At 37.4% G+C, this 15,002-nt stretch overlaps 1 protein-coding gene across 2 annotated transcripts in view; it reads right to left on the minus strand.

Annotated features, from left to right (window-relative positions):
- The window catches only part of LOC111142378 (centrosomal protein 192), a 133,159-nt gene that overhangs the window by 56,293 nt on the left and 61,864 nt on the right, over positions 1 to 15,002 (minus strand). For both annotated transcript variants that reach the window (XM_022495402.1, XM_022495400.1), the window contains exons 14-16: positions 14,446 to 14,564; positions 7,917 to 8,742; positions 7,705 to 7,831 (exon numbers count right to left, since the gene is read on the minus strand). In XM_022495402.1, the coding sequence (XP_022351110.1) occupies positions 7,705 to 7,831; positions 7,917 to 8,742; positions 14,446 to 14,564 (1,072 nt within the window). The remainder of the gene's footprint in view (positions 1 to 7,704; positions 7,832 to 7,916; positions 8,743 to 14,445; positions 14,565 to 15,002) is intronic.

Consider the following 15,002-nt stretch of genomic DNA (forward strand, 5'->3'; position numbering starts at 1 on the left):
CACATAGAGAGAAAACCCCATTTTGAATTCTGGATCTTTGGAAAGCCTCAAGTTGAGACAATGGTATTGACAAAAAACTAGTTAGTGAATTTCTAACCAATGGTCACAGAATATTAACCAAATTGCTTCAGGCCTATTTCAGCTTCTGCATGACAGGCACCCACATGGGCTCCTATATGCATGTACACACATGCACATGCACAAGCACACGTGTGCGCGTGCACACACACACACACACACACACACACACATACCATGATACAACATGAAAAAAGTTCTGGGTTACTAGGGTGATGTGCTGCATTACTCTAGTTCCTTTTTTTTTTTTAAACGATTTTTATTTATTTATTTGAGAGACAAGAGAGAGCAAGCAGGGAGGAGGGGTAGAGGGAGAGGGAGAAGCAGACTCCCTGCTGAGCAGGGAGCCCAATGCAGAGCTCCATCCCAGGACCCTGAGATCATGACCTGACCTGATGGCAGATGCTTAACTAACTAAGCCACCTCGGCATTCCTAGTCTAGTTCCTTTGATTGAAAGGAACAAATGCATTTTGGGTGTATTTTCTCAAATAATGAGAAGTGAACTGTAAGAACACTTGGAAACAGAGAAGCCTGTGTGGCTTAGTCAGTTAAGTGTCCAACTCTTGATTTCAGCAGGTCATGATCTCAGGATTGTGAGATCCAGCCCTGGGTCAGGCTCTGTGCTGGGTGTGGCGACTGCTTAAGATTCTTTCCCTCTCCTTCTGCCCCTCCCCTTCTAAAAGAATGAAAACATGGTAATACAGAAATTTTAGCTAAGATGTCAAACTTCAAAGGAATCCCAAAGCTGCCAAGGTGCCAGCCACAAAGAGATAGAAAGGCAGTTCTGGAACTAGAAGGTCTAAATCAGCTCTATGGACCTGCTGGAAACCAGCTGGAAGACTAGCTAACAGGAATGCTAATGAGCAGCAAAACTTACCAGATAAAAAGTACACTCACCAAGAAAAGGTTGCCACTGAAGATAGAAAAATTCTGGCCAACAGTATAGCTATAATAAATATTAAAACAAAACACAAAAGAGCACCTGGGTGGCTCAGTCGTTAAGTGTCTGCCTTAGGCTCAGGTCATGATCCCAGGGTCCTGGGATCGAGCCCCGCATCGGGCTCTCTGCTCAGCGGAGAGCCTCTTTCTCCCTCTCCCTCTGCCTACCTCTCTGCCTACTTGTGTTCTTTCTGTGAAATAAATAAATAAAATCTTAAAAAAAAAAAAAACAAACAGGGGCACCTGGGTGGCTCGGTTGGTTAAGGGTCTGCCTTCAGCTCAGGTCATGATCTTGTGGTCCTGGGATGGCGCCTCACATTGGGCTCCCTGCTCAGCGGGGAGCCTGCTTCTCCCTCTCCCTCTATCCCACCCCTGACTCAGGCACTCACGCTCTCTGTCTCTCTCAAATAAATAGTCTATAAAAACAACAACAACAAGAAAACCTTAATGCAATACAAGTTAGTAGAAACTAGAGAAAAAGAATAAAAATATCACACTCAAAAAAAAAAATCACACTCATTTTACCATATTAAAAAGGTACAAGGAGAACTTCAATAAAAATAAATGAACACAAAACCAAAGTTGATGTTGGCAGCAATAACAAGCCTAACTGATGCTACAGAAGATCAGTGATGCAGATGATAAACACCTGAGCCACTACCCCACGGTACAGAGTAAATGTATAAAGAAACGAAAATTAGGGAAAAGAAAATCGTCATAAATGACCAGAAAATGGAGTGTCAACTAATGGGAAATCAAGGTTCTCAAGAGGAAGAGAGAATTGATGGAACATGGTCAACAATCAAAAGTAACAGAAAACAAAACTTCCTCCGCTGAAGAAATAACTATGTATACAGAGTTTACCACAATTCAGGAAAATCAACGAAGAAACTGACACAGGCATTTGAAGTTGACAAGGAAAAAAAGAGAAAGCTGTAGCAGGAAGCTAAAACAGAGCTGGAAATGAGGCTTAGATGAAAATGCATACTCTGCCCCAGGAGAACAGATACACAGCACCGTGACAGTCACATGATGGGAGTGCTACACAGCAATGCACAAGAGGAGCTACTGGTACAGGCAACCACAGGATAAATCTCAGAAACAAGTCAAAGCGTTGGCAGCTAGACACAGAAAAATGTATGATTCCACTCATATGAAATATAATAACAAAAACTAAACTATCATGATACAACTGGGTGGCAGGGTGGGAGTGGGGAAGGAGGAGAATTGACTTGAAAAAGGCAAAGGGGGCACCTGGGTGGCTCAGTTGTTAAGCAACTGCCTTCGGCTCAGGTCACGATCCTGGAGTCCCAGGATCGGGTCCCACATTGGGCCCTCTGCTCAGCGGGGAGTCGGCTTTTCCCTCTGCCCCTCGCCCCTCTCGTGCTCTCTCTCTCTCAAATAAATAAAATCTTAAAAAAAAAAAAAATAAAAGAAAAAGGCAAAGGATTGTTAATGGAGGGACGTACATGTTTTATATATTCTAGATGGTAATGTTTAAATAGGTGTAAGTGTCAGAAACCCACTGAATGAAACCCCTAAGATGTGTGTATTTTACTGTATGTTAATTATACAACAGTAAAAATAAAATACAACAATGCATACTGCGAAATCCTAAAACTGGGTTAGGAGTGGGCCAAAAATCTGACAGTAAGCACTCTAGTAGGCTAAACCACACCCCCAAATGATTTATGGATTAATCTACATGCCAGGGAGTGATGAAGAGATCTCAACTAGTATTTGCTTTGGTGGCTATGGGAGTAAAACACGTACGCTGCGCAACTCAGCAACACTCCCTCACTCTCACTGCATCTTCCCCTGCGATTTTAATTCAGAGCACCCTTACCCTCTTCTAAATTGGCCTTTTCTTTTTAAGTCCTGTTGTGTTGCCCCACACTAAGAACTGGGGTTGCAGGTGCCTGGTTAGCTTACCCACGTGGCGAAAGCTTACCAATTCCATGGTCACTTTAGAAAAGGTTAAATATGACACCCTCATTCAAAGTATCTGAACATACAGCAAGTTCATGAGAAACATTAGTATTCCCCTAAGGTATATTTCCTATACATAATAGATAAGTATATTTTCTTAGAAGGACCAAAAAAATCAATCAATCAATCAATCAATCAGGTGAGTCCAAGAGTAATAAGACCAGCCAGCCAGCATTCTGTCTCTGACCAAGGGCAGTGTGATGGAAAAAAATAATAATGTAAGGCTTTATATGAGAGTACTAATAGTTTTTATTAAATGCCTTCATATGTAATTAAAAAATATCAAAACCACAGAAAACAAGATGAAAACTGTAAAGTACGCACAGGAAAGGAGACACTCCAGAAAACACTGCAAGGAATGCAGAGATCAAAAATGTGAAATGCAAATAAGATGAAAGAGAAATTAAGAAAGAGCCAGAGCATTGTGGTGGTGGTGAAGTTCTGTGTCTCTGATTGTGGTGGCGGTTACATGAATTCACACCTGTGATAAAATGACACCAAATTCTACCCACACATTCACTGTTCCCACGACAAGTTTCTGGTGATGACACCCTGCTATAATTATGAGAGATGTAACCACTAGGGGAAACTGATTTAAGTGGATATGGGAATCCCTCTATAATACCTTTGTAACTTCCTGTGATCTATAATTTTTCCACAGTAATAAGTTCCTAAAGGATTAAAGAGAAAATAAATGCAGTTGTCAAGCAAAATAGATCCCACATATGCATCACTAGAGTTCTGGGGGCAGTAAAGGGCTGGAGCAAATTTTCCTTCAATAAATAAATGCTTGAATTCCCATATTGAAGGGTATACTGTATGATGCAACAAAATAACCACGAAAAGTCAACACAGAGATACAGCCTAATAAAATTAAACTAGACTTGAAAGAGAGCATCTCTGGCATAAGCTTACAAAAAGACCAGGTCTGAGGCAGAAAGAAGTGGGGTGCCTCAGATTTCCCTCCTACATTCCACAGAAACAGTAAAGCAATTCCTACAAAAGACTTAGGGGAGGAAAACGTAAGCCAAAGATTTTAAACAAAGCCATGCTATGCTTTCATTACAAAAGCCACAGGTTAACTGTGGAACATAAAAGAGCCTAACGAGTACTGTTCCCTCTGTTGTCTCAGCAAACTACCACAGGACCGACTTCCCTCAGTGGAGAGAGAGGAAACACCTGATGGCTAGAAAAGAATGTATCTAACTACAGAATAAAAACTAAACAAGTGTAGGATACAGTGATGAATCAAAATGCAAATGAAATGCCAATGCAGAAATTATGTAACTAAAAAAGAAAAAAGCAGAAAGGGAAAGAACATGAGAATAAGCTCCCTAATTGTCTCATTGGTGATAGAGGCTATTATGGGTTGAGCTGTGTTTTCAAAAAAACGTACGTTAAAGTATTAATCCCCAATACTTAAGAATGTGACTTTATTTGGAAATGGGGTCACTGCAGATGTAATTAGTTAAAATGAGGTCATAGTGGAAGAAGCTGGACCCTTGATCCACTGTGAATGCAGACGCAGAGATTAGAGTAATTCATCTAGAAACCAATGGACGCCTACAACCATCAGAAGCTGAAAGAGGTAAGGAAGGGTCCTCCCCTAAAAGCTTTAGTCTAAAGATTTTTTTTATTTGTAAGTGATCTCTACACCCAACAAGGGGCTGGAACTCACAATCCAGGGATCAGAGTTACATGCTCTATCAACTGAGCCAGCCAGGCGCCCCTCCCCTAAAAAGCTTCAGAGAAAACATGGCCCTGAACTTCTTGCCTACAGAGTATGAGGTAATAGCTTTCTGTTGTGTTAAACTACCCAGTTTGTGGCACTTTGCTATGGCAGCCATGGGAAACTAACACAGGTGGGACTCAAAGAACACCATTTAAAAGCTGGCAAAACAAGTATTCAGAAGCAGAAGCATATTTAACAGTACAAAGATAAACACTCAGATGACTTTACAGACAAATATTAGAGGGGAGACAAAGGAGAAATATCAGTAAATGACATGAATCATGACAAGTCAAGACCAGATGACCTTCAAATTTGATTGGGCTGGATGACTTCTAATGTCTTATAAACATGAGCCGTTAAACAAGAGGTGGCCGTGTATATGAAAAAGTGTTTCAAGACGAGGTATCTAAGAGTCACTGAAACAGGAAAGAATTTAAGCCCTCTACTAATAGTTAACTCTAACTTACCCATACCATTTCAGATGAATACGCAAAAACTCCAATGGCAGCCAGGGAAATACTTAACAGATAACTTTGAAATCATATATAACTTCAACCTGTTTCAAAATACTGAACATTTTTTATAACTTCACCGTTTAGGTAAGTTTTTCTTTTTATTAAAATCTTTCAATAGAGAAACATATAAAAGATCTTTTATAAAGCCATAAAAGGGGCACCTAGGTAGCTCAGTTAGATGTCCAACTCTTGATTTTGGCTCACATCATGATCTCAGGGTTGTGAGACTGAACCCCAAATCAGGCTCCACACTGGACGTGAAGCCTGCTTAAGATTCTCCCGGGGCACCTGGGTGGCTTAGTTGGATAAGCAACTGCCTTCAGCTCAGGTCATTATCCTGGAGTCCCAGGATCAAGTCCCATATTGGGCTCCCTGCTCAGCAAGGAGTCTGCTTCTCCAGCTGACCTCTCTCCTCTCATGCTCTCTCTCATTCTCAATCTCTCTCAAATAAATAAATAAAATCTTAAAAAAAAAAATTCTCCCTCCCTTCTTTCCAAAAAAAAGCCATAAAAGACAAAATTCATAAATTTAATAATAAACTTTTTATATGGCAAAATAAATAAAAGCAAAAGTAAAAAGAAAAAGATGCTTCTATAGACTAGGAACTATATAACTCATATCACAAAGGGCTATTCATTCTCCCTAATACATCAAGGGCTCCGAGAAATGGAGAAAAAAAGACTAAAAATCCATCAGAAAAATGTGCAACAAACATGAACAGATATTTCATAGCAAAAGAAATACAAATATAGAGGAAAAGATGCCCACTATCACTCCTAAAAAACATGAGTTAAAGTTATACTCAGATACTATTTCTTTCACCTTTCAAAGTGTCAACTACCAAAAAGTTGTATAAACATTGTGTGGATGAGGGTGTGGGAAAACAGGCTCTCTTAAACTGCTGGTGGGAAAATTAAATCAGCAATAATATTAATTATTTAATATGGTTTATTATTAATTATAATTAATAATTGTGATTAATTATAATTAATATTAGTATTAAATCTATGGCATGGCTATACTAATTTAAATGTGTACATGAATGCAAATACTCTGATCCCAAAATCTCATTTCTGGGAACTTAGCCTATAGATGATCTATTTTACATGACCATAGTGACTATAATACAAACAAAGCTGTAATAAGTAACCTTACACAGCAAAACACAAGAAGTGTGTAAAGGACTTTATATTGAGTATAAAAAGGGATGATAGTAAGAATATATATTCCTATTTGGTTATGCATGCATAAAGAAACTCTAGAATACCTAATAAACGAACAACAGCAGTTCCCAAGTGAGGAGATTGGAGAACTAGGCAGACAAGGAACACCGTAAATGCAGGGAAATACACACAGGCACATGAGTGCATATACACATATATACATATGTATACATTTCATATATACAAATATATACATTTATAAATACACATATAAACATTTCATAAAGCAATAAATCTACACCATTCAAAAGTTATACGTACATATATCTATGTAATTTTTGAATATGCAAATTACAGCATTTTTGAAAAATTATGTTTTAAAATGTTCTTACAATAACTTGAGTTAAAACCTATGAAGTATTAGGAGTCTTCTTCTAACCCTTGAAAAAGTATCTACCGATCTCATTAGCATTAAAAAAAATCAAATTAATACAAGATAAAAAAAATAATATCCAAACCTTTAAGCTATTTAAAATATTGATAAGAAAACAGTGAGATGGATACTCTCATCATACACTGATGGTAAGAATGCAAGTCTTTTAAGACCTATTTAGATAATAATTTGCTAATAATTTCCTGAGCTGGCAACTTCTACTCACCTATCCTTAGAAAATTAGTCAAAACATGGAAAAAAATTTTATGGGCAAAGTTGTTCATCTCAGTATCATTAAAATGGCAAAACAAACAAAAGATAAAATAAAGTGGGGCACATGGGTGGCTCAGTGGGTTCAGCCTCTGCCATTGGCTCGGGTCATGATCTCAGGGTCCTGGGATCAAGCCTCCTACCAGGCTCTCTGCTCAGCAGGAAGCCTGCTTCCCCCTCTCTCTCTGCCTGCCTCTCTGCCTACTTGTGATCTCTCTCTGTCAAATAAATAAATAAAATCTTAAAAAAAAAAAAGATAAAATAAAGGGACAAAATACAGTAAAATAGAGTGTCTACCACTTTCCACCAGAGGCATCAAATAATCCATGGCTGATTCACTGTGCAGACTAATTTTCTCTTAAATACAAAGAATCAGTATAGTAAGTGAAAACAGCAAAGTATAAAGACTTGCACAGAAAAATGGCTTGAAACAAATTCATAAAATATTTACAATGGTTACCTCTGAGAAATGAACCTATAAATGATTATTTTTCTTCTCTACACTTTTTCCAATTTTCTTATACTGAACACGTATTTTTTATTTTTAAAGAAAAAGGAAAAAAAAAAAAAAGGTAAGCACCTACCCTGATAAACTTGTTCCAGAAATTTCACTAGGAGAAGAATGACTCAGTGGAGAAGAGGAAGGTCTGAAGCTATCCTGGTCATCCTCTGAGCTATGTCCACCATGCTCAGGAGAGTGATTTTTCAAATCTATCAGAGAGGTGTTATTTTTGATGAGAACAACAAAAAAATCACTTGTAATTTTGTGAACATGACCAATTACTTCAATACTTACCAACATTTTTAGGTGTAATTATGGAATGTTTTCCAAAAGTCACATGTTTTTCACCACTGCTTGCTTCACTAACACACTCATTTTGCCTCTGATTTTCTCTGTTTGGTATTTCTTCACAGTCTCCTGACAGCCAAACGGATGCTATCCTGTGGTTCCTTACTAATGAATACCTATTAGATGTTGGAGTGGATACTGAGGTGGCTGTTTCACAGTTACCAGTATCTGATAATTTGTTGTCCATAGGATATGTCTTCACATCAACTATGGTACTTTCACTCTCTTTTCTATTTGTAAGAATTGAATTTGGACAATTTGTTCTCAATGATTCTTGATTCTTGCTCTCTCTGTTTTCACCATAAACAGAAAATGCTTTATTTTCTTCTGGTTCCCTTATACTTACATTAGTGGCACCTAAGTCCACTGTATGGATGTCTTGTGTAGTCCGTTCTTTTGGCAAAGATAAATCCCACAGACCAGATGTACCAGCTCTTGAAAGGTTTTCTAGTCCACTTTCATATCTACTGAGTTCTGTTTTTTTAAGGTATTTCTCCATATCAAACATGCTGGATCCATTACTTTTTTCTGTATCATTAGGTAAGAAATGAGGCAGCATGGAACAGTCCTTTTGTTTATTATCTTCCTGAAAAGTCTTCTCTCTGGTTTTATTTGAAAGTGCCTTGATCATGGCAGCAAGCTGGGCAGGATCGGTACTTACTGACGCATCTGCAATGGCTGAAGCGATGGTGCTTATCCTAAGGACAGAATCACTGCCAGTAGGCGGCTTGCTTTTGTATCTTTGGGGTTGGCTACTCATGAAGAAACTGTCCTAGAAAGGAGAAAATTCACATCAGATAAATTTATCTCAGTTTCCATGGACATATACATATTAGTTTAATCTTTAGATGTCACATAAAGTTTAACAGCAGATAGAAATTAATGGTATACCAATTAAATATCCTAATTAAAAAACAGATAGCTGTTATCAACTTTAATTACAGAGTATGGGGTTACTCACAAAATTGGATTATCAATTATTTTTGAAAAGTCTTCAGGAGTTGAAGAGATGCTAAAGAGGTGTTAAAACTGAACCAGATGATAATTTAAAACAAAAAATTAAGATACTGGGATTGAGAAACCTTTGAGCCATCGTGATTCCAAGTATAATTCTTGGTAATTTCATTCAGTTGTTAGAAATGAGGAACACTAGCAGTCTCAGATCACTTTGATCCAGGTACTGGGATTGAGCTGATTGGAGCTGGGCCTCAGTCCTTATGAGAGCTAGCCTACTTTTGGTTCGTCTTTTCTCCTAAGGTGTGTAGCCCTTTATGGTCCCATCCTGAAGCATGGTTACATGGCTAGGCTCTCATCATTGGTGGGCACTGAACTCTGTTTTTATTCCTTCACTCCCATAAGAACACCTTTGCTAAGTTTCTTCTTAAAACTCTTATCCATAGCATCTTCTTTTTTTTTTTTTTTTCCATAGCATCTTCTTGAAGCAACAGATCCCCACAGGAAAGAGCATCCTCAGTACTGGGATTCTTCCTTCTCTTGGATTTGGGCCCAATAGTTTTTTTTTCCTTTTTTTTTTTTTTTTTTTTAGCTCTCCTGCGCCTTCTAAGAGATGCTTCTGGATATGCTATCCAGTTTTAACTGTTGTCAGCCAGAGTTGGTTTGCATTGCTTAGTCTGCTATTACTGGAGACAGAAGTTTTAACTTGCATTTTTTAAATATTAAATAGGTTTATGTTTCTTTGCCGTGGCTTCCATTTCAGTTGTTTACCCGTGGTTCCTATTTATGTCTTGCTAGTGTTCCTCTTTCATGTCAGAAGCAAACACAAATCCTGTCTGGAAGACTATCTCCCATGGCCTCAGATTATTTCAGCGACTTTTCCTATAAAAGGTTAAAAGCAAAATAGGAAAAGATACAACATGCAAACACTCAATAAACACTAAAGAGCGAAAGCTGGTGTCACTTATGTTAACACCGGACTAGACTTAAGGCATAAAGCGTAACTGCAGACAAAGGCAGTCATACACAATGACAGAAGGTCTGATTCATCATTAGAACAATTCTAATTTGTATGTACCCTAAAAACCCAGCTTCAAAATTTTTAAAGCAAATAATGCCAGATTCACAGTATGTAATAGACAAATCCATAATCATAGTGTGAGATTTTAATATCTAAATAACTGAAAGAACAAGTACAATATTCTTAATGATAGTTTCATCACTATGATTTAATAAATTTTTCTAAATAAAATATACAAAAGAGAGCAACCAAAGATCACACCATAGGCATTCCTGTCGTGTGCACAGAAAATATTTTTAAAAATGGAACAAATGTTGAGCCATACATAACGTTTCAACAAACTTCAAAGGACTAAAACCAATCTTTCTCTGACTACAATACAACAGGCCTAGAATCAATATTTAAAAATTTGGAAAATCCCTAAATGTTTGGAAACTAGGCAATACACTTGCATAACACAATGGACCAGAAAAATCAGAAAATATTTAAAATGGAATTATAAAGACAATATGACTGGGGCACCTGGGTGGCTCAGTGGGCTAAAGCCTCTGCCTTCGGCTTGGGTCGTGATCCCAGGGTCCTGGGATCGAGCCCCACATCGGGCTCTCTGCTCAGCAGGGAGCCTGCTTCCTCCTCTCTCTCTCTGCCTGCCTCTCTGCCTACTTGTGATCTCTGTCAAGTAAATAAATAAAATCTTTAAAAAAGAAAAAAAGTATGACTTAGCAAAATATATGTGATGTAAAAAATAGTATAGGATGCAACAAAATCCCTGCTTTCAGGGAAATTTATACCATTAGATGTTTATGTAAGAAAACCAGAAAGGCAGAAAAATTAAGCTTAACATTTATATCTAGAAGTTAGAAAAACAACAAATTAAATCCCCAGAAAATATAAGGAAGGAAATAAAGACCAAAAAATATGAATAGAAGACAGAGAATACATAAAATGAATGAATTAATAACATTGAGAAATACCTGATAAGAATGACTAAGAAAACAGAGAGGGAAAAGAGCCAATATATAACAAGATATTCCTTAAGAACCTAAAATATTAAACAATCACAAGAGGATATTACGGTCAATATTTGTCAATTTATACAGAGTGATAGATTTTCAAGTTTAGATGAAAGGTTGTAATTCCTAGGAAGCTACAATCTATTAAAACTGACACAAGTTTTAAAGATCAGAATAGTCCTATAACTATTTAAGAAATCGAGGGGCAGCTGGGTGGCCCAGTCAGTTTAGTGTCTGACTTTAGCTCAGGTCATGATCCTGGGGTCCTGGGATCAGGCGCCCTGCTCAGTGGGGACTCTGCTTGTTCCTCTCCCTTGCCCTCTGCCCTTCACCCTGCTCATGCAGTTACGTGCTCTCTCTCAAATAAATAAAATCTTCAAAAAAAAAAAAAAAAAAAAAAGCTGAGTCAGCGATTAAAAAGTACTAAAGAAAATTCCAGACTCTGAGGATTTCACCAATGTATGCTATCAAAATCTAACAGCACCAATTTTAAAAAAAATAAATAAATAAAAATAAGAGTACCATTCTTCTACTCTAAGAAAAACAGAAAAAAAAAATGAGATGATCAAAACCTTGATAACAAAACCAAAAAGGCATTCTGCTCACTCACAGACCCAGCACTCTAAATAGACCATAAGCAACGAATCCAACAATCTATAAAAAGGATAGGTGTATTCCAAGTATAGAAGAACAACAGAACATTTAAAAACTATTTCTTGTGATTCACCACATTACCAGAAAAAAAGAAAGCAGATGCTTGCTTACCTTGACAGATACAAAAAAGCATTTGACAAGATTCAACCTCCTTACAAATTAAAAACAAAGCAAACTAGCAGACAAGTATCAGAGTGAATTTTAAAAACCGATAATAAATAAAAACTACAGCACCCATCTAATTTACCTTTTTCTTCCAAATTTTAAAATTCTAGTTAGTTAACAGACAGTGTAATACTGGTCTTAGGAGTGGAATGCAGTGATTCATCACTTACATATAAACACCCAGTGCTCATCATAACAAGTGCCCTTCTTAATGCCCATCACCCATTTAGCCCATTCCCCACCCACATCCCTCCATCAACCCTCAGTTCGTTCTCTATAGGTAAGAGGCTCTTATGTTTTGCCTCTCTCTTTTTTTTAACCCATGTTCACCTGTTTTGTTTCTTAAATTCTACATATGAGTAAAGTCACATGGTATTTGTCTTTCTCTGATTTATTTTGCTTAGCATAATATACTCTAGCTCCATTCATCGATGCAAATGACAAGATCTCTGATGGCTGAGTAACAGTCTATTTTAGACATACGCCACATCTTCTTTATCCATCCATCAGTCAATGGACACTTAGGCTCTTTCTGTAGTTTAGCTATTGCTGAACTATTTAGCTATTGCTAATGCTGCTATAACCACTGGGGTCCATGTACCCCTTCGAATTTGTATTTTTGTATCCTTTGGGTAAATACCTAGTAGTACAATTGCTGGGTCATTGAGTAGCTCTATTTTTAACTTTTTGAGGAACCTCCATACTGTTTTCCAGAGTGGCTGCATCCATTTGCATTTCCACCAACAGTGTAAACGTGTTCCCTTTTCTCCGCATCCTCGCCAACATCTATTGTCTCCTGTGTTGTTCATTTCAGCCGTTCTGACAGGTGTGAGGTGGTAGCTCATCTTGGTTTTGATTTGTAGTTCCCTGATGATGAGTGATATTGAGTATCTTTTCATGTGCCTGTTAGCCATCTGGATGCCTTTTTTGGAAAAATGTCTATTCATGTCTTCTGCCCATTTCTTAACTAGATTATTCGGTTTTTGGGTGTTGAGTTTGATCAGTTCTTTATAGATTTTGGATACTAGCTCTTTATCATGCAAATATCTTCTCCCATTTGTAGGTTGCCTTTTAGTTTTGTTGTTTCCTTCGCTGTGCAGAAGCTTTCTATCTTGGTTAAGTCCCAATAGTTCATTTTTGCTTTTGTTTCCCTTGCTTCAGGCAACGTGTCTAGTGAAAAGTTTCTATGGCTGAGGTTGGAGATGTTCCTGCCTGTGTTCTCCTCTAGGACCTTGATGGTTTCCTGTCTCACGTTTAGGTCTTTCATCCATCTTGAATTTATTTTTGTGTATGGTGTAACAAAATGGTCCAGTTTCATTCTTCTGCATGTTGCTGCCCAGTTTTCCCAACACCCTTTGTTGAAGAGACTGTCTTTTTCCATTGGATATTTTTTCCTGCTTTGTAGAAGATTAGTCGACCACATAGTAGCACACATCCAATTTAAAAATAAAATACTGAAGAGCTTTCCTGCCCAGTCAGGAAACCCCAACATCATTACTTTTTCTTCAACACTGCTCTGAGGTATGATCGGGTAGGTTAGTCAAAGAAATTGAAGGTATCAAAATCAGAAAGGAAAAAAACTACTGTTATTCTCAGAAGATAAAACTGCATATATAGAAAAATCCAAAGAATCTACAGGTAATTATTAGAGTTAATAGTAAATTGAGCATGGTCGCTACATATAAGTTGAGTATTTGAAAAAACATATATTTCTGTTTAGCCAAAAAAAGGAAGAGTGAAGCTAAGAAAGGCAGTATTAAAACACTGTTTCAACAAGTTAGAAAGAAATCCAAATGATGTGCAGTCATCTCTGCACACCCACAAAACAATCATAAAACAGAGAAAAATTAAAACCTAAGTGGAAGGATATATAATTTTCATGAATTGTAAGATTCAGTATTATAAAGGTGTCAAGCTGACTGACAGATTAAATGGAACACCAGTTAAAAGCCCAACAGTACTACCGGTTGGTTTGCTGAAGATGGCAAAGTGATTTTAAAATATATATGGAAATGCAAATGGCCAAGAACAGTCAAGATACTTTACAAGAAAAATAAGGTAACAAGACTTACAAAGCCACAGTGTCATATTGACATAAGACCCCAAATGTCCAAAGGACATGTCTAATGGGCATAGCAAATGCAGGGTATTCTTATAATAGAATACTACATATAGTAATGAAAATGAGCTTCTTCTTATACTTAAAATAGGTGCATCTAGCAAACACAAGTGAAAAAAAATCTAAGAAAAAGAATACATGGTACATTTCTTAAAAATAAAATTCAAAAGCAGGGAAAATTAATAGCACATAGAAGGAGTAGTGCTCAGAAGGGGAAAAAAAAATGGTTTCTGAGCTACTACTGATGTTCTTTCTCGACCTGGGGGTATGCATGGGTAAGCTGTGGTAACTCACTGACTGTAAGGTTGTTTTATAAATTTATGTATCCTTATTATGTTTAGTATGTACGTATGTACTTGGCATGCATATTTATTATACATTGACTAAAATATTCCTGAAAATTCAAAGGACATTTATAATAAAACTGAATCCAAAAAAACCCAACCAATATTATACTGTATATATTTTTCACATGTGACCTTGTGTTGATCTTATACAAGAACTATGACAATGCAGTTTCAGTTTTTCTCTATGGAAAGCTCAAGATACCTCTGTTTTGCTGTTAGTGGCAGTTAATGTCACATCACTTTCATCCACTTGTGAAATACTCTCCAGTTCTTCAGCCTGAAGTGTAACTGATCCTTCACTTAGCTGTGCTTTTAAGTCTCCTGTAGAAAATAAACAATAATTCAACTTACATCTATATGCTACCTCACAGAAACAATCTGTGGGATAAGGACCACGCAGCATGACTAACTGCCAAGGAAGAGTCTTTGGACCTCAATTTGATTTTGCCAAGTTTAAACTTTAGATTGTGGATTTTAATCTCTCCCTTTCAAGTACTGACAAACTCATTTAATATTTTCAGCTTTAAACATTTCACAAATATACAATAAGCTGAATTCAAAAATGAGTACTTCTTGGGGCACTAGGTGGCTCAGCTGGTTGAGCATCTGACTCTTGGTTTCAGCTCAGGTCATGGTCTCAGGGTTGTGAGATCAAGTCCCATGTCAGGCTCTCCACTGAGTGTGGACCCTGCCTGAGATTCTCTCTCTCTCCCTCTGTCTCTCTCTGCCCCTCCCCTGCTGCTCATGCACACACTTGCT

Source organism: Enhydra lutris, unplaced genomic scaffold (genome assembly GCF_002288905.1).
Source record: "Enhydra lutris kenyoni isolate GAN:26980312 unplaced genomic scaffold, ASM228890v2 scaffoldscaffold8, whole genome shotgun sequence".
NCBI classification, from domain to species: Eukaryota; Metazoa; Chordata; class Mammalia; order Carnivora; family Mustelidae; genus Enhydra; species Enhydra lutris.